Source organism: Labeo rohita, chromosome 8, assembly GCF_022985175.1.
Source record: "Labeo rohita strain BAU-BD-2019 chromosome 8, IGBB_LRoh.1.0, whole genome shotgun sequence".
Taxonomy (NCBI): Eukaryota; Metazoa; Chordata; class Actinopteri; order Cypriniformes; family Cyprinidae; genus Labeo; species Labeo rohita.
The window spans coordinates 870,739-883,787 of NC_066876.1; the positions used below are offsets into that span (position 1 = coordinate 870,739).

Sequence of the window (13,049 nt, forward strand, 5' to 3'; positions counted from 1 at the left end):
TTGCATGTCTCCCTAATAGGCCACACCCAAATCAAGTCTTGCAGATTCTACTAATGAGCTGATGAGTTGAACCAGGTGTGTTAAATGAGGGAGACATCCAAAATATGCAGTGTTTAAGAAGCACTGCTTCAAAGACGGCTTGGGTTGGTTCAGGGATTAGAGTATTAGAGTTATTAGAGTATTGCTGCATAAATGCAGCCTCAAAATGTGTCCTTCATTTCCCAGGCAATGAAGGATACAACAGATGGGTGCTTCATGGCCCAGGCTATCCCAAGATTAATTGCACACTGGTGACAAATGGATTTTTTTTGGAGAGCACATTGGAAAAAAAAAACAGATTATACATTTACAGTGCCCTCCACTAATATTGGCACCCTTGGTAAATATGAGCAAAGATGGCTATGAAAATAAATCTGGTTTGTTTATCTTTATGATCTTACATTCAAAAAATTCACAAAATGCTAACCTTTCATTGAAGTAAAACAATTAAAACTGGGGGGGAAACTTACGTTATGAAATAAATGTTTTTCTCATATGCATGTTGGGCACAATTATTGGCACCCTTAGAAATTATAATGAGTAAAATATCTCTGAAGTATATTCCCATTCATATTTGCATTTATTTAGCACACTAGAATGACTAGGAGCATGATACTGTATAGCAATAACTTCCTGTTTCACAGGATTATAAATATGAGGAGCACAAAGGCCAAATTTCCTTAATCATCCATCACAAGGAATAAAACCAAATAATATAGTTCTGATGTGCAGAACAAGATCATTGAGCTTCACAAAATAGAAAATGGCTGTAAGAAAAGAGCTAAAGGATTGAAAATCCCAATTTCCATCATTAGGACAATAATAAGGAATTCAAATTAAGCTAAAGATGTTACAAATCTGCCTGGAAAAGGACGTGTGTCTATATTGTCCTAATGCATGGTGAGGAGGAGAGTTTAAGTGTCCAAAGATTCTCCAAGGATCACAGTAGGAGAATTGCAGAGATTAGTTGAGTCTTGGGGCCAAAAGACTAAAAAAAAAATTCAAACAGCCCCTACGTCACCGCATGTTGTTCAGGAGGGTTTTAAGAAAAATCCTCCTTGCTCATCCAAAAACAAACTCTAGCATATTCAGTTGTCAGACACAACTTGAATTTCAAACAAGACTGGCTTCTGTGGTCAGATGAAACTAAAAAAAAGAGCTTTCTGGCAGCAAACACTCAAGATAGGTTTGGTACAAAAAGTACCCCATGCCCACGGTTAAATATACTGCTGGATCTTTAATGTTGTGGGCTTATTTTCCTGCCAGAGGTCCTGGACATCTTGTTCAGATACATGGCATCATGGATTCTAGCAAATACCAACAGATAAAAAATGTAAACCTGACTGCATCTGTTAGAAGTTCTATAATGAGCTGTGGTTGGATCTTCCATCAGGACAGTGATCCAAATCAAACATCAAAATCAACACAAAAATGTGTCACTGAGCATAAAATGAAGCTTCTGCCATGGCCGTCCCAGTTGCCTGACCTGAACCCTATAGAAAATGCGTGAGGTGAACTGAAGAGAAGAAGCACCAGCATGGAGCTGGGAAACTAAAGGATCTGAAGAGTTTCTGTATGAAGGAATGGTCTCTGATCTCTTGTCAGGTGTTCTCCAAACTCTTCAGGCATTAAAGAAGAAAACACAGAGCTGTTATCTTGAATAAAGGACATTGCAATAATTGGGTGCCAATAATTGTGGTCAACATGAACTACAGAAAAACATTTATTTCATAAAGAGATTTCCCCCCTGCTTTCCATGGTTTTAGTTAAATGATAGGTTAGAATATTGTGAATTTTTTGAATGAAAGATTAAAAGGATAAACAATGCAGATTTATTCGTACAGCCACCTTTGCTCATATTTACCATGGGTGCCAATATTAGTGGAGGGCACTGTAAATACAAATTTTGGTTAATTAACTTTTTTTATAATAAAAAAAAAATAAATAAAAATAATAATAATAATAATAAAATCACAAGCCACAGTAACTATACATATACCTGTTAGGCTATTTTGGCAGCTGTTACAGTTACAGTAACATTCTTTGATCTTGAGTAGCTTTAAACCATTAGATAGATTGGATAGCATTGATATTTGACCACTGTTTATGATAATACTTTGTTACAATGACAGTAATTTCTTAAAGGTTTCATCAGATGCAAAGTTCACTTTTACATGTTGTTCGAACGTAAATGCAACAACAAAAACACACTGTTACTGTAGGCAGTCTTATTGAAAATGCAAAATAATTTCCTGCCAGCAGGAGGAGCTTTTTGAGCGGCAGAAACATCGGTTTCCCTGGTAACAGCATGTGCACAAAGCAGAGCTCCACTCATGAACACTACATCTTTGTCAGATAAAATGAAAATACCATCAAAACCTTTCTGAAGACAGTTGGTTTCCTTCAGAGATTCATTTGTATAAAACACTGGGCCATGTTTTGATTTTGAAACCTGCAAGGCTCATGTTTATTCAACAAAGTCAAGCTGTTGAGGCAGATAAAAAATAAATCAATATATGGGAAACACTGGTAATGTATATTAAAATATCTAAAATGTGTCTAAAAATCATATCATTGTTATTGAAAAAAAATGTATTGCAATATACACAGATCAGGGATAACATTATGACCCCTGACAAGTGAATAACACTGATTATCACTTCATCACGGCACCTGTTATGGATGGGATGGGATATATTAGACAGCAAGTGAACATTTTGTTCTCAAAGTTGATGTGTTAGAAGCAGGAAAAATGGGCAAGCACAAGAATTTGAGCAAGTTTGACAAGTGCCAGATTGTGATGGCATCTCCAAAACTGCAGCTCTTGTGGGGTGTTCCCATATGCAGTGGTCAGTATTTATCAAAAGTGGTCCAAGGGAAGAAAGCTGGTGAACCGGCGACAGGGTCATGGGTGGCCAAGGCTTACTGATGCTCGTGGGGAGCGAATGCTGGCCCATGCGGTCTGATCCAACAGACAAGCTACTGTAGTTCAGATTGCTCAAGTTAATGCTGATTCTGATGGAAAGGTGACAGAATACAGTGCATCGCAGTTTGTTGTGTATGGGGCTGCAAAGCCACAGACCAGTAAGCGTGCCCATGCTGACCCCTGTCCACTGCCGGAAGCACCAACAGTGGGCACGTGAGCATCAGAACTTCAGAACTGGACCACAGAGCAATGGAAGAAGGTGGCCTGGTCTGATAATTCACGTTTTCTTTTACATCGCGTGGATGGCTAGGTGCGTGTGCATTCAAGGAATGATATTCCCTGGTGGCTGTGGCCTCTTTCATCAGGATAATGTGCCCTGCTACAAAGCAAAAATGGTTCAGGAATGGTTTGAGGAGCACAACAACGAGTTTGAGGTGTTGACTTGGCCTTCAAATTCCCCAGATCTCAATGCAATCGAGCATCTGTGGAATGCGCTGAACAAATACGTCCAATCCATGGAGGCCCAAACTCGCAACTTACAGGACATTAAGGTTTTTTGTTTTGCCTTGAAATTAAATAATCACATTCTTCATGGTATTGTTTGCAGGAAAGAAAAGCTATTTTACTGCATTGCATGATGAATTAATGTTTTCAATGTAGCTTTGTAGAATTCTGTTCTCAATGTATCTTACATTGTTACCATGAAAACAGAGTCATGCGCTGGATGCTCGCTGGCACTTTTATTACATTTCTCAGTTTTCTTCCTGAACGATGACGTGAGTTACTATGGCAGTTCTCAATCCAGCCGGAATGACCTACAATGCTCACATTTTTGACAAGACAACAGAAAATCAAAACAATAGGTTATGTGCATAAATTAGTTTTCCTATTAGCATTAAGCGAGGTGTCTCACTATAGGATAGCCCCTTCTGCATATTCCTCATGAGCTCAGTTAGCCTACATTACGGCTTCCTTCTTTCATCATTAGGACATTCAAAACTAGCCTACACCTCTTACTCTGGTAAGATACCTCACTTAATGGTATCAGACAACCAGGGTTACACAAGTAACCTGTTGATCTCTTTCAGGCATACATTTCGGTGTCTTATTATGGGGTATCCTAACTTCCATTTTGCTAGATAACCTGTCTCAAAGTCTTCTGCTACCCAAAATATCCACAACCAGGGTGGATAAGTCATTACTCAAGATCCTACGCTCAATATAGCATGTGCTAGAATTTGTGGTGTAACATCCAGTTTATAGAACCTATAGCACTGGTTCCCAACCACGCTCCTGGAGGCTCCCCAACACTGCATGTTTTCCACGTCTCCTTAGTCAAACACACCTGATTCAGATCATCAGCTCATTAGTAGAGATTCCAAGACCTGAAATGGGTGTGTCAGACAAAGGAGAGATGGAAAATGTGCAATGTTGGGGGGCCTCCAGGAACATGGTTGGAAACCACTGATCTGTAAGACCAACTCGCTGCTTCACAGGTATCCTGTATCATGACCTCTTTAAAGACATGAACATGTCCATTGTCGTTCTGCTTTATGTGCTCCAGATCTGCTCAAGACCTCCGTTTTAAACTTCCATTCCCCATAAAGGAGATTGCCCCTGGATAATAGATCCACACCCTGATTATGACAGCCTGTATGTGAAGCATTTTGTGAAGGGGCATCATGTTCTTGTGAGAACGTACAACACCACATTTGTGGCATGCAAAAACCAACAAGGAGGTCTCAGATCACTTCCCTTACATGTTTGCATGGCTGATTTTGTGGAGAAAGGCCAATTGTTTATCCTTGAGGGTGAAAACCTAGATGCAGTCTGTAATCAGATCAAATGGTCACTGCATTCTCCCGAATCCAGTCCGTATCCAGTCCAGATGGTGGATCAGCACCTAGAGACAACCTAGACAGCCCTGAATGTCAGCGGAAACCAGGTCAACTAGATGAGCCCTAGAGACAGATCCCCAGCAAAGACCTTGTCACCTAGACGGCCATCGTCAGAAGACCACGGGAGCCAGATCAATCCTCTGCACAATCTGACTTTGCTGCAGCTTGGAATTAAACTGCTGGTTTCGCAAGGCCAGAGAAGAACAATGAAGTTTCGGTTCCTTCGACACATCTGTTTTCCGTGTTCAATACTGTAAAGCTGTTTTGACATCTGTAAGCGCTATATAAATAATGGTGACTTGATTTGACACCTGCTCTCTCTTTACCTTGATTCTCTCTGCTATTTTGCTCTGCTGTTCCTGTAGCTTCTTTGCCAGATTATTGTTTGCATTCGCATGCCTTAACCTATGGTCTGTGTGCTTAGTAGTACTCTTGTATAGTTGAGTCCAAGTCCTGTCCTGTGTTGTCCAGTTGTGTTCATTACACCTGTTCTCTGCCCAGTTTTCCTGCTCATCCCTCCACTGCCTGTGGTGCTGAGTTCACCGGCTGGGAACTCTGCTCTCTCTCTGTGTGCCTGATGTCTTACCCTGGGTCCCAAATCCTGGTTTTGTCCAACTCTGCATCCACCCAGAAGGCCAGTGCATGGCAGACTGCTTTTGTTTCTTCTAAAATAAAGAGAGAGACTGAATACACTTATGCTTTGGGTTCTCTGCTGTCCCCTGACAGTCCCCTCTGGCACAGAGCCAAGACTGCTGCTGACGTCATTTTCACTCTGTTCTTTGGGAGTGTCGTAACAGGTTCAGTCTCAGAGATGCTACCCAGCATTGGAGCTCTCTCCTGAATAGTCTGAATAAGCTGAGGCCATTAGACCTGAGGCATGTGCAAAAGGAGATACTGTTCCTCTTCTGAAATTTTTTTCATCCTCTAGAGTTCTCCGCCCCCTCCTCTTCGGATCCCACCACAGCAAGAAGGGGTAAAAAAGGGAGCCCTCAAAGGCTTCCTCCTTCTCAGAGAGAAGTCCTACCTTCCCTATTCCTCAAAATCAAGTGCGCCAACCTCCTCCTCTTTATTGAGCATATTGGGCAGAGGGCGCATACATCAAGCTGTTCACCCCAGGTTGAAATTGCGGTAGTGTTGAGTTGCTCATACATGTGGAGTAGCAGCCGGACGGGGCATCCTGGCCCAACAGGGCAGCTTGGCACAAGCAACAGGATTTTTGATTGCCAGTTGAACATGTTTCAGCACTGGACAAGCAGAACAGACCTGGGGCATCATGTATAAAACTCTCCATAGATTTCATCCTAAAAGTGTACGTACGCACAAAAGCTAGATTTTGTGTACACACAAAAGTTTTCAGATTTATAAAACCACGCGTACGCCAGAACCTGTGCAAAATTCCCTTTATAAATCCTGGTCACACGAAGATTGCGCGTATGTGCATTTCCACCCTGTCTCCTCCCCTAAATCACCATATATGGAGCTTACAACGGCACATAGTTTTACTATGCATAACCTCATCTGCATGTCATTTCCATGCATATTCTCATCCACGTGACACCGCGCTTATCACTGTCAAAGGTACAAGAAGACATTAATGAAATATCAGATACAGACTATTATTACATTCTCGAATGTAGACTCGAAAGCTTGACTCAACTCTATTTTTATTGCTACAAATGGTCCAGTTTCCTTTTGTTTTATAAGAAATTTATGGAAATATCCATAAAAACAAAACGGTTTAAAAATAGTTCTCAGATATATTTTAGAATAGAGTTGATCTTTCTTTTACAGTGGCCAAATAGTATTTCGATTGTTTTAAACAATTCAAATCAAATTAGATTTATGCAGCTATACAGATAAGGTGAACATAAGGTGAACATCTACTTTTAGTGGAAACAGGTCTATATTTATTGCTGTGTAAATTTACATTTGAAAGTATTTTTAAAAAGAAATGTGCAAATCTTACCATTTTCTTTGAGTTGTTCCTTCAAATATTTTTCATAATGTTCAGCACCTCCGTGCAGCTGAGGTTGTAGAGTAAACTATTATTATTGGACCTATTCAAACCATAAGCCATAATATCGAAGTAAGTGCGCATCACTGAGTATTGTTCTTGCAAAAAATATTCTCATAACATGAGATCTACAGTTTAGTTTAAATATGAATTATTGTGCACCTACACTCTTAAAAATAAAGGTGCTTTAAAAGGTTCTTTACATTGATGCCATAAAAGAACCATTCTTGGTTGCACAAAGAACCATTCACTTAAAGGTTCTTTAAAGAACCATCTCTTTCTTAACTTTTTATAATCTGAAGAACCTTCTTTCCCCACAAAGAACCTTTTGTGAAACAGAAAGTTTCTTCAGAGGTCCTTTATGGAACCATTTGGACAAAAAAGGTTCTTCTGTGGCATCGTGAAGCACCTTTATTTTTAAGAGTGTATAGCACTACATGCTGTCATTAAAACATGGCATGCCACCGGAAACGTGATTGAGCGAAATCCACTATGTCTAAATTAATATATTTTTTTGCATAACGACTTTTTGTAATTTCAGTGCTTATCTCCTTTAATGAGAGTGGAATATTTAATGTAAATGCATATAGAAATTAAAACAGAGTTTAAATCGTTTACTTCATTACTTTTCTCACTCCAAAAGAGTTTGTACGCATAGTTCAGAATGTCTGTACGGTGTGTACATATTTACGCCACATTATTTTTTATAAATCCAGATATGTGCGTGGAAAATTGCTTGCGCATATTTATATGCCCTTTTTTTGCGTACGCAACATTTATGAAACATCAAAACGTATGCTTAAAAAGAGAAAAGAAAAAAAGACCAGAAAGCTTGAGTGATTTATAATTTAACGTCTAAACAAAACAGTTACCCAGAATGAAACACTGGTGGTTTTGTTCCTGATTTAATAATTCATATTACAGTTATGAGATTTATCATAATAATTGCCATTGTCATAATTGTTGCTAATACACATCAAATTGTAAATTATTACATTTTTATTTAAATAATATATCATTATTTTTTTGCATTAAAATGTTTTTACAGTAATGAGAATTTGCAGGAAGAAGTATACTGCATAAACATTAAACCATGTGAAATAAATAAATAATAGATAGATAGATAGATACAATTCTGCAGGTTTTTTAACCAGCTCAGTCACTCTGAGTTGGCACTCACTGTGATCCCCATCAACCCAACCACCACCATAGACAAAAATATCCTGCTACATTTTTACTATTAGAAATTGTGCTACATTTATGTGTGTAGGCTACCGAATGCATAAAATATATAAATCCCTTTCATTTCCCCCCCAAAATGTAACCAGTTGGAACTGGAACACGACCCCCCCCTCTTGGAATTCACTCCCTGGACACCCAGTCCTGAATATACGCATAAAAACTACTGGACAGAAACATGACAACTGTTACCTTATGTTGAGAATTTATTATATGCTAATTTAATTTAATTTAATTTAATTTAATTTAATTTAATTTAATTTTAATCTATTGAAAAAAAAATGTTTTATAAAATGGAGTGACATTGCCAAAAAAAATAAAATAAATAAAATTCTAATCAATTCAAGTTTGTACTGTTGGGTTACTTTTGCAACATTTGATGAAACAAAATTTTAAAATGAAAAAGTAATTTTTTATTATTATTATTATTATTATTATTATTATTTACTTTATTTTATTTACTTTTTGCAAAGATAAAGGTCAAAATATGTTTGCAGTTACAAGGACACAGTCATGTATATAAAATAAAAGCAGAGTAACACAACATTTAGCTTGAATTGTTGTGTTACTTTCGACCCACCTGTGTGTTACTTTTGTCTCAACTGACATGTGTAACTTAGGTTCAGAGTGAAATTATACTTAAGTCGCTCTACAACCTGGTATTAATAGACAACACTTGTGAGTTATTGACCACAGCAAAAATATATCTCTGTCTAAAACATTATCTTTTAAAATTACATTTTTTTTTCTGAAAAATGGTAGTTTTCACTCCTGCTCTCCCCCTACAACTATGCTATTCTGTGAGATTAGCAGTGTAACTCACACTAATTACTTCAATCAGTCTTAATGAGAAACCATGCAAAACAGGTGAAAAAAGACTGAGAGGTAATGTTCAATGTTCAGAAAGTATTATTTCAAGAATTAAGCATTTTCAAGCATTTGGCTGGTATATTTGTTTTGTGTTCAATGTCAAACTGAAATTAGTTTATTTTTGATAAAAAAACAAAACAACAACACATTTCATTTGAAAAGTTATTTTATTGACTAAATATTTTTGTTTGTCTTGTATATATTTTTTTCATTAACAGATAACATTTTCAGCTGTCATATGGTCACGTTACAACGTGCCCCTCAGATGTTACAATAATTATGCCCCACCTGGGGCATCTTGTCACATTTCAGTTCCATTATTTTGGGTTAAGTATGCATTGCAATTACGAAACAAACCACACAAACAAACAAAACCACAAAAACAGCTGTACTGGACAAGTGTGAAAATAATGTGGAAAAATATACTCTAAACCCCATGTGGATTTACACAAAGTGGGAAAGTCAAAAAGTGTTAGGCTGTGCAGCGCTCTCCCATAGTTGTGGTGTAGGCTAGCCTCGTTCACTCACTCACTCTGTCGTGTCGTTTCTCGTTTTCCGGCAGTTGTTTTGTTCACTATTTCGTCATCGATTCGTTTGACAGCGGATTCTCCTTTAAAGCACGATAAAGGCAGCAGCAGCTTCTCATTCCCAGGAGAAGAGAAAGCGGACGACAGAGAAGACATGACACGTCCTCGCATCATCGGTCGCTTCTGCTCTCACCTCTTTCAGCGCACTTCATTTGAGTGAAACTGCAGTACGACCGGAGTATATAAAGCATGACAGCAGCGGCTTTCCTTCAGAAATACATTCGTGCGCTTCCCTTGTTGCATCTCTGACTAGAACACACTCCACACGACATTTCCGTACATATATTTGTTGTAAGCTGTGTTAATCGGCAGTTGAGTTTGTTGACCGACAATTCTTCATCTCTTCAGAAGCTCTGGACATCAGTACAATCATGAAGTGTGTTTTGTATTGTGGATTTTTCCTCCTGCTGTGGATTACACCCAATACCAGAGTATGCGCATCTCAACAAGGAATTCCCCTGTCAGTGTAAGTACACTTTACTTACATTTCTCATGTATTGTATATAATTAGTAGGTGCAAATAATAGGCTGCAAATAAAACAGGATCTTTTCTGTATTGTTTGCTACACTGATTTTATACAACTGTTTCTGACATAAAGACATATATAAAAAATATTTTTGTCATTTTGCCCCAACTTTGTTATTTGCTGTTTTGTATTTTGCTGTTTGTAGACTGTTCTACAAAACAAACTGAATCAAAATAAATCAACCTTAATATTTTAGGTCACAATATGCATTTATTTATTTATTTAGCCAGTGCCTTTTGATTTAAAAAAATCGCTTCATATAGCTGTGTGATTAGACATGTACATTTTAAAGGAGACGTATTTGCTAAAATACAAATTTCATGTATTACAATTATATGTACATTCCATGTCTTTTCAACTATATTGCACTTATTTCTCATACCCGAATCTGTAGCAGTTATATAAAATAAATTTTCTCATAATTTCATTTCCTTCTTTCTAGTGTAAAACTCTGGGCTTCAGCTTTTGGTGGAGAGATTAAATCCATCGCCGCCAAGTATTCTGGCTCTCAGATGTTGCAAAAGGTAAACTGAGCTGTGCTAAACTGTGCAGTTAACACCATGAACAAAACAGCACTAAAGGGTTTTCTGCAACATAGTACCATGGTAATATTATGATTGTCTATGAAGTACCTTGGAGTACCATGTCATTGTCATAGTACATGTGCCCCAGTATTTATCAAAGTATTACCATCTGATACCAACACCGTACCGTGTGTTTCTTTTTAAGGGACACACATTATTTTTGACTATAAGGCTTTAGCTCCTCTTGTGGTGTCCTTTCAACACAGAAAAGTGAGTGTGTGCTTCTATTTTTGCAGTTATGCATGTTAACACTCATACTCACATACACACACATAGACACAGTCTACGCTAATTAAACCACCCACAAGCAGCAAACCTGGTTTGTTAGTTTTTTTGTTCTGCTTGTCTTTTTTTCACAGTGAGGTCAAAGCATCACAGAGGTCAGCACTCGAGACCTGTGATTATGGGATAGCAGCATGTTTCCGTGTGATGTTTCTGAAATGGAGCATATGGATGTTTATGAGCATGATTTTAGTGTGGTTTTGCTAGTGGTATTTTCACCATTGGGCTGGTGGGAACTCAAATTTCAAATTTCAGTAATAAGGAAAAAGACAGCGACAGTAGAATGTTTGTGGCATGTGTGCATTTGTGTGTGTGCTTCTAAGAAAAGAGGTTGGGAGCCAGAGGGGCAGATTATCTGTGTGACGGTTTTAAAAAGAAGAAAGGGAACATGCCTGGTGAGCAGACAGAACAGCAGCGAAGAAAAAAACAGAGTGGAGGGCAACAGAAGAGAAGAGAGGAAAGAGACATATGACAGGAAGCCCAGAGGAAGAAATGTGCATGGAGAAAGAAAAGAGGAGAATGTAAAGTAGAGTAATGTGAATGAACTGATGTAAGTGTGCCTTCTGGCTCACTCACTAGCTTATTGTGTGTGTGACCTCATCAGATCAAAAGTGCTTCGGAGTGGTGCTGGACGGGCGATAAGGAGAGGGGGAGCAACCTCCCACACCCTGGGCCGACATCATTTGCGTCGGGTCGGGTCGTTGCTTGTGTAGCAGTGTAAAATTTCAGACCTGGAGCAAACCAACTGCTTAAAACTTTAGGGAATACTGTTGGACTACATTCATAATACACAATAGCACATTTACAGCAATGATCACATTACATTACCACATTACAGTATTGGGATTTTGCATTTGTTTACATAACACGCTTAATGTTCTTTACTTACTGTATTTATATATGTGTATGTATATTTGTAATTATAATATTTAAAATTATAAATTCAAAATTTCAACTGAAATTAGGTGCATCCCAGTTTGTGTATGTATGCACTGTTCTATGCTGTTTTTAGTATAAACAGTGTGGTTAGTGTATTCACACTGAAAATTCCAAAAAGGAAATGCCTGGATGATGCAATTAAAGGGACAGTTCAACCAACAATTTAAATTCTGTCATCATTTAGTCACTCTCATGCTGTCCCAAACACTCTCATGCTTCCCCCCCTCAGAGTTATGATGTTTTTTCTCCAACTTTTTAGACACCTGACACAGCTTGATTGTATACTTAAACAAAAGTACTACAGCGAAAAAACAAAAACAAAAACAAAAAAACAAAACAAAAAAAAGTTTATTAATTTAGTTATTGTCAATCCATTGTATAAACTGTATAGAAGTATTTTATATTTAGATTAGTTTTGTAGACAATTTCAGTTTCATGTTTGCCATCTAATTTGGCTTTTGTTTACCTTAAACAATTTTTTCTTGATTTAAGTTTGAAAATCTCCCGTTAACTTTATACACGTGTCCAAACTACACGCGACGTGACACCGCAACATGCGATAAAAGGTATATTTTCCATGTTAAACGAAGTTTTTGTCCTAACTCGATGCGACACACAAAATTTCTATTCTAGAAATGGGTTTTCCACTATTTCCGCGATGTCGCGGCTGACATGACAACATTTAAACTAACGACAGTGATAATCTCAGGTACTGATTATGTGGTTCATTTAAAGTTAAATGTGTCTAATGTGAGTTTGAATATTATTTTGTGTGCCCTTTATAGCCATACTTAAAGCAACAACAGATAGTTTACCTCAAATCTTGAAAATAAATGAAAGCAAAGATGTACGCTAAAACTGTGAACTCAATGCGAATGCAATGTGTATTCCATAACAAAGACTGTATCAGTCAGTCAGTATGTACATTTAATAATGTTAAAAAAGTTTTAACATTTCTGAATTAGATTATAAACGTATCCATTTTGTTGCGAGTGCAGTGCGCTTCCAAGGAGAGCCCGCCCACAGACGCTTCTGATTGGCTGTGATATTTGATTGATTCTATCGCGTCACGGTGTCACGCCACGTCTAGTGTGGACACCCAAATTGCTTGTCACTGGAATCAGTTAGGACACTGTGTTAACTG

At 37.9% G+C, this 13,049-nt stretch overlaps 1 protein-coding gene across 1 annotated transcript in view; it reads left to right on the top strand.

Moving 5' to 3' along the window:
- The first annotated feature begins 9,456 nt into the window (after positions 1–9,456).
- The window catches only part of cacna2d3a (calcium channel, voltage-dependent, alpha 2/delta subunit 3a), a 170,475-nt gene continuing 166,882 nt past the window's right edge, over positions 9,457–13,049 (top strand). Inside the window, 2 exon segments of the mRNA XM_051117795.1 lie at positions 9,457–10,039; positions 10,543–10,624. Of these exon segments, the coding sequence (XP_050973752.1) occupies positions 9,945–10,039; positions 10,543–10,624 (177 nt within the window). The 5' untranslated portion in view covers positions 9,457–9,944.